The sequence below is a fragment of the Gallinula chloropus genome (assembly GCF_964237585.1).
Source record: "Gallinula chloropus genome assembly, chromosome: 19".
In the NCBI taxonomy this organism is placed as follows: Eukaryota; Metazoa; Chordata; class Aves; order Gruiformes; family Rallidae; genus Gallinula; species Gallinula chloropus.
The window spans coordinates 13,401,626-13,408,880 of NC_140104.1; the positions used below are offsets into that span (position 1 = coordinate 13,401,626).

At 48.5% G+C, this 7,255-nt stretch overlaps 1 protein-coding gene across 1 annotated transcript; it reads right to left on the reverse strand.

Annotated features, from left to right (window-relative positions):
• Positions 1-5,275: 5,275 nt before the first annotated feature.
• Positions 5,276-6,208, reverse strand: LOC311199230 (olfactory receptor 14A16-like; the record flags this gene model as incomplete). Its single annotated transcript, XM_084273294.1, has 1 exon — positions 5,276-6,208. One exon carries the CDS (start codon positions 6,206-6,208, stop codon positions 5,276-5,278), a length of 933 nt encoding a protein of 310 aa, XP_084129420.1.
• Positions 6,209-7,255: the final 1,047 nt, after the last annotated feature.

A 7,255-nucleotide genomic window follows, 5' to 3' on the forward strand; every position in this document is an offset into this window, starting at 1 on the left:
GCTGCAGTGAACAGCTCATCTTCTGCATATCACTGACCATGGAACTCGTATTAGGACCAGTCTGCATTTAGCATGTTTTTTATTTTCCCTTTTTTTCTGTCTTTTTTGTCTAAGCTTTCATTGCATTTTCCACATTTGTCCCATTCCTAATGCATTATTCTCAGGTCTTGTTTCACTCACACATGGCAGCAGAAGAAATACTCACCTTCCCCTGTACTGGCATTACCACTAGTCAGTCTCTTTCATCTCCCTCGTTATTCAGGTGTTTCTACCTCTCCTGATGATAAGGCCATGCCTAAGGACATGTTCTCAGCAGACTGGCTGAACGTATGCACTTCACTTTGCTCACAGGTTTACACCTCCACTTGCTCTTTGCCCTTCAGATGCTGCTCAATTCTCTGGTTTCTGCTTTGACCTTCAGAGTGTTGGAAAACATCCCATCTTTCAGAATTCTATTGAACTGCTCTGTCATATCCTGGTTTCAGCCAGGATAGAATTGATTTTCTTTCTAGCAGCAGGTGGAATGCAAAGTTCAGGAGCTGGGATGAGGACCGTCCTGATCAGACCTTGATGTTTCCAGTTGTTGCCAGGCAATCAAAGACTTTTTAATTGTTCTTATTTCCCTGCTAATGGGAAGGTAGTGGTCACAGCCAGGACAGGTGATCTGAACTGGCCAAAGAGGGGATTCCATTCTAATTACAAGATGCTTGGCATAAAGGTGGGATTGGTGGTGGGAGGAGAAGGCAGCTCCAGGATTCATGATTTTGGTGACGTTCCGGTGACGGGCTCTGAGCTGTGTGCTCTGAGCTCTGTGGTGCAGTGAGAAACCACATTGTGTATCACCAGTTTTGTATGTTTTGCTATTATTGTTGTTTGTCTCTCTCTGCTGTCCTAGTAAACTGTTCCTATCCCAACTCTAAATGTTTTGGCTTCCTTGTTTTCTCTTCTTCCTCCCTTTCCCGCTGGACACTGGAAGAGCCCAAAAATGAAGTCAGACACTGTTAGGACCATTCCTTTGTCTATGAAAGTCTTTAGCCCCAAGGTTCCTGGGACTTCTAGTAGGATACCTGGGACGGTTTCAGGCCAGTAACATCATTCATCCCGTGCAGCTTTTGTTAAGGATCTGTTGCTCTTCATTCAGCAACATTGGAAGGAATATACTGGTAGAACCCAGAAGTGTCGTCAAGCAATGTTAGGACCATTTGCTGTCTCAGGAAATTCCTCACCCCAAAGGTTACTAGGGTTTCTAGTGAGCTATCTAGGCAGGTTTAATGCCAAGAACATCTTCCACACCTCAAACATTTTCTTTGGGAGCTATAGCTGGATTTTAATGTTTCCAAAAGTGGACGCTGTTAGAGTTGCAAAGAGACATCAGGTAATTTTTGGACCATTCCGTTGTCTATGAAAGCCCTTAGCTTGAAGGTTACTGGGGCTGCTACTGGCCACCTGGGGAGGTTTCAGGCCAGGAACGTCTTTCAGAACTCAAACCTGTTGTTTTGGAGCTGTACCCGGGCATTTAGCAGTTTCTAAGGTTGACACTGGAAGAGCCTGAAAATGACATCAGGAGCTTTTAGGATCATTTTCTTGGGTAGGAATCATAGAATCACAGAATCACAGACTGTTAGGAGTTGGCTGAGACCTCAAAAGATCATCTAGTCCAACCTCCACTGCCAGAGCAGGATCACCTAGACTAAATCACACAGGAATGCATCCAGGCAGGGTTTGAATGTCTTCAGAGAAGGAGACTCCACCACCTCTCTGGGCAGCCTGTCCCAGGGCTCCATCACTATCACAGGGAAATAGTTTCTCCTTACATTCACATGGAACTTCCTCTGCTCCAGCTGGCACCCATTGCCCCTTATCCTATCGCTGGCCATCACTGAGAAGAGCCTGGCTCCATCCTCCCAACTCTCACTATTTACATATGTATAAAGATGAATAAGGCCACCCCTCAGTCTCTTCTTCTCCAGGCTCAATATGTCCAGCTCCCTCAGCCTTTCCTCATAAGGAATCATCTTGGTGGCCCCGCCCTGGACTCTTTCAGGGAGTTCTCTGTCCTTCTTGAACTGAGGGGCCCAGAACTAGACACAACATTCCAGGTGCGGTTTCACCATGGCAGAGGAGAGGGGGAGAAGGACATCTCTTGACCTGCTAACCACACCCCTTCTAACACACCCCAGGATGCCACTGGCATTCTTAGCCAGGAGGCCACATTGCTGGCTCATGGTCATCCCACTGTCCCCCAGGATCCCCAGGTCCCTCTTACCTATGCTGCTCTCCAACAGGCCAGTCCCCAACCTATAAGAGTATCTGGGGTTGTTCTCCTGATGCAAGAACCTACACTTGCCCTTGTTCAATCTCATTAAACTTCTCCCTGCAAGTAGTAGTGGCAAAACAACTCCAAAGACACAAAAGAGTTGTGGGGCAATCACAGTCCTGCCCTGCTGTTATGCACTGGGGAGCTGGAAGAAGATCTCTGAAGTTTGACCCAGATGAAGTTCACCCTGATGAAGTTTGTGGGTTATACCAAACTCAGCAGGGAAAGTAGACACTTGGGAAGGGACTGTTATCTGGCAGGAAGATATGGACAGGCTGGAAGAGCGGGCAAAGTGAAGTGTGGGGTCCAGGTGCTGGGTAAGTATAATCCAGAACAGCACCGACTAGGATCCACCTGGCTGGAAAACAGCTCTATGGAAAGGGACCTGGGGGTTCTTGTGAACAAGCAGCTCACTGGGAATAAACAGAGTGCTGCTGCAGCAAACAGCTCCAAGGTGCCTCAGCATGGGGATCACCATCAGACATAAAGAAGTCACTGTCCCACTCTACTCAGCACTTGTCAGCCCACACCTGGAATTCTGGGTGCAGTTTTGGTCGCTGTTCTAAAAAAAAGAAGTTATGTCCTGTCTGGAGAAGGTCCAGAGAAGGGCCACAAAGATGACCCACGGCCTGGGCAGCCTGCCATCTGAGGAAAGGCTGAGGGAGCTGGTTTTGTTCAGCCTTCAGAACAAAAAAAGATTAGGGGAGACCTCACCAACAGGTTCCAGTTCCTGAAGGCTGTCTGCAGAGAAGGGAGAGACTCCTGTTTTTAGAAGGAGTCACATGGAAGAGCTGAGGAATAATGGGTGCAAGTCCCTCCTGGAGAGATTCCCACAGGACACAGGGAAAATCTTTTACCCTGAGAATAATCAGCCTTTGGCATCATGTCCCATGGGAAGTGGTGGATTCCCCAACATCAGATGTTTACAAGATTTAGTGGGATGGGGTGTGGGGCCAGCTGGTCTGTGTGGTGCTTTTCTTGAGATTCAGCACTTGCCAGAAATGGTTGGACCAAATGACCTTTGAGAACCCTTCCAACCTGGAAATCCATGACTGTGAGATTCTATTAATATCCTCACTATCCGCCAGAAGCCTTCTGGAGTGGTTGATCCCTCCTATATTGACCCTCTGGAAGCTACAACAGTGGTTCTGTTTTAAGATGAGGGGGAGCAGGCTGTGAGGACATGAGGCTTCTTCCAGTTGCCTCTTGGTTTAATTTCTTATTTCTCACCTTCTTTAACACTATTCCATTCATTTTGTTAGAGGCTTCACAAGTTGGAGAGTCATCTCAAGGTACATGTGAACCATTAGTAAAATGGAGCTTCCCTTCAATGAGACCTTGAGAAACTCTGGGATTTGATGAACAGGAACATCAAGAAGGTTTCCAACCAGAAAAGATCTTCTCTTCCTGACTATATTTTGCTGGGCTGGAATTAATTTTCACATTGGCAGCCCCCATAGTTCTGTGATTTGCAATCAAGGCCTTTTTAATAATTCTGCTCCAGAAATGAGTCAACTGAGAGTGCACAAGTGCCTGGAAGGGACAGAACAGGCCCAGCTGACCATAACTGACCAAAGGGATTATCCACACTGTATGACTGCAGGACTGAGCCAATTGTTGTGTTGCACTTGACAATAGTTGGCCTGGTTTTGGGAGGAATAGAGTTGATTTTCTTTCTAAGAGGGGGAATGCCTCATTTGGGAGTTGGGATGAGAGCCCTGCTGGTAATTCACTGATGGTTTAGTTGTGCCCAAGCTGTCAAGGACTTTTCAGTTGTTCATAGATCCCTGCTAACAAGAAGGTGGGGGGCACCCAGGGAGCTGTGAGGGGACACAGCCAGGACAGGTGACCCAAACTGCCCAAAGAGGGTTATTCCACACCAGTGAACTCTTGCTCAGCATAAAATGGGGCTGGTGGAGGGAAGGAGCACAAGATCCCAGGACGCATGGTTTTGGGGACGGTCCCATTTCAGGACAGCTCTGAGCTGTATGGCCTGAGCTGTGCTGTTCAGTGAGAAAGTGAATTGGCATTACCAGACTTTTATCTTTTCCGGTAAAGTCCTTTTATTGTTATTCTCTCTCTGTTGTCCCTGTAGAATGTCCTTATATCAATGCATGGGGTTTGGGGATATTTTTTTCCATTTTCTTTTCCCTCCCTTTTCCCCACCTCAATTCAGCTCCATTCCGCCCCCCCCCCCCCCCCCCGCCCCAACACTCTTACTGAGAGTGACTCTGTGGTTCTCAGCTCTTGGCTGGGGTGAAACCATAACAAAAGGTTCCACTGCAACACCCACACATCAAGGTAGTTCAGACATGACGGGTGGAGAACAGGCTGCTTGGGAAGGATTTGGGCATTCCAGGAGATGTCGTAGCAGGAAGACGTGCTGAACAGGAATCTGGCCATGAGCACATTGGGCTGCACTGGCGGGAGCATGGCCATGCAGACAACAGCCCTTCTGGTCCATCTGGAGTCAGTATTGATGTGGCCACCTCTGGAGCAGTCAGTCAGTCCCAATGTGGGGCTCCTCAGACTGGAAGAATTAGGAGAAAATCTCACCTGGGCAGAGAAAGTGTGAAGATATGGTGAGGGGTCTTATGTGGAGAGGCTGAGAGACCCAGGCTGCTTTAGCCTGGGGAAGGGGAGGCTGAGGGAAGCCCTCTTTGTGCTACAGCAAAAGAACATAAGAAAGGAAATCCACAAGAACTACAGCTTTGGAGGTCAGAGTGGATATGAAGATAAAGAAATGTCATTCTGAGGGTAGTGAGAAACATACCTAAAATATAGAACTTGCTTTGTATACAAAAGGCTGGGTTTTGAAGAACTGCAGTATTTTGGAGAACTGCAGTAGACGCAGACCCTCCAAAGAAAAGAGAACTATTGCAAAAAAAATGGTTAAATTAGGAGAAGAAAATTCATAGAATTAAAAATGCAACTTACAAAAAAGATACAGGAAGCTTATCAATGCTGATCATATATTGATTGTAGAAGTTTCTTCAATGCATCTTGAAGTTCCTGGTTCCTCATGCTGTAGATGAGGGGGTTCACTGCTGGAGGAACCACTGAGTAAAGAAATGACACTATGAGGTCCAGAAATAAGGAGGAGGTGGAGGGGGGCTTCAAGTAGGCGATCACACCAGTGCTGACAAACAGGGAGACCACGGCCAGGTGAGGGAGGCAGGTGGAAAAGGCTTTGTGCCGTCCATGCTCTGAGGGGATCCTCAGCACAGCCCTGAAGATCTGCACATAGGACACCACAATGAACACAAAACACCCAAAAGCAAAACAGGCACTGACCACAGTGACTCCAGTTTCCCTGAGGTAGGCATCTGAGCAGCAGAGCTTGAGGATCTGTGGGATTTCACAGAAGAACTGGTCAACAGCATTGCCATGGCACAGGGGCAGTGACAATGTACTGGCTGTGTGCAGCACAGCATGGAGAAACCCACAGCCCCAGCCAGCTGCTGCCATGTGGGCACAAGCTCTGCTGCCCACGAGGGTCCTGTAGTGCAAGGGGTGGCAGATGGCAACGTAGCGGTCATAGGCCATGACAGTGAGAAGAGACAACTCTGCACCAGCATAGAAGAAAACGAGGAAGACCTGTGCAGCACATCCCAAGAATGAGATTGCCCTGGTGTCCCACAAGGAATTGCCCATGGCTTTGGGAACAGTTGTAGAGATATAGCCAAGGTCAACAATAGAGAGGTTGAGGAGGAAGAAGTACATGGGGGTGTGGAGGTGGCGGTCACAGGCTATGGTGATGATGATGAGGCCATTGCCCAGGAGAGCAGCCAGGTAGATGCCCAGGAAGAGGCAGAAGTGCAGGAGCTGCAGCTCCCGTGTGTCTGCAAAGGACAGGAGGAGGAAGTGGCTGATGGAGCTGCTGTTGGACATATGTTTTTGCTGTCATGTAGGCCTGTCTAAATAGGAAAAGGCAGTGAGAGTTTAGGGAACTCTTCTCTGAGGAAAAAACGTATTCAGGAAGTTTACCAGGTCCCTTTTGGAAGGTCTTGTGTTTTTCTGGCTCCAGCATGCCACTGCAGTGAGGAGGGTCATCTGTAGAACTCAGTAGAGCTCTGTAGAACTCAGTCCTGCCTGGCAGCAGTCAGTAAATAGAAGGATGGTGTGATCTCAGACTAAATCCCCTGTGGATAGGAAAGAGTTTTTCAGCACTGTCACTCCAGTTTCACCCGAAGGTAGAGCAGAACCTCGGAGCTTTCGTTTTCTCCTCCCTGTACCTGAGGAGTGTTTCGTCTGTCAGAACTGCCTGACATTGCTGCTGCAGTGCCAGTGAAACCTTCCCCTGAGTGCAGAGTGGGGAGAGCTGCTCTGTCCATCAGCCCTGGTCTCAGCTGCCCTGTGCTGGATTCTGTCTGATCACACCCTAGTGTTCTATTTAGTACATCATGGTCTGTACTGTGGGGGATTTCAGGGAGGTCCCACATAACCACTGCCAGGGCATTTCTGTGAGCATCTCCTTCTCCTTCCCTCACAATGTGACTGCTGCCTGGAGCTGTCCATGCAGCTGTTTCTCTTTGCCCATGTCACCTCCTGCTCTGTCCTCCCAGACCTCATCCCACCTGTCCTGCGTTCAGCTCTGCAGACCCCTCATGGCATCAGGGTACTGCCCCAGGGAACTTCTGTGTGTGCAGAGCTCAGGAGATGCTCTGACAAGTCCTAATAACAAATGAGTTTGCACTGCCTTCTGCAAAGTTATCAAGAAAAGCTCAGCTCCCACTTCCCACCCAGTGCACAGGAGCAGAAAATTCAAAACAAAGTCTCTTTCCCTGGAGTGGAAAATTCATCCCTGGTGTTCTTGAAATGTCCCTTGGATGTTCCCAGTGGTCAGCTGGCATAGTGACCCGACCTGTCATACACAGCACACTTTGACAGCTGAAGGACCCTAAAAGGTCCTTCCATGGCTCACACATGCCACCCACA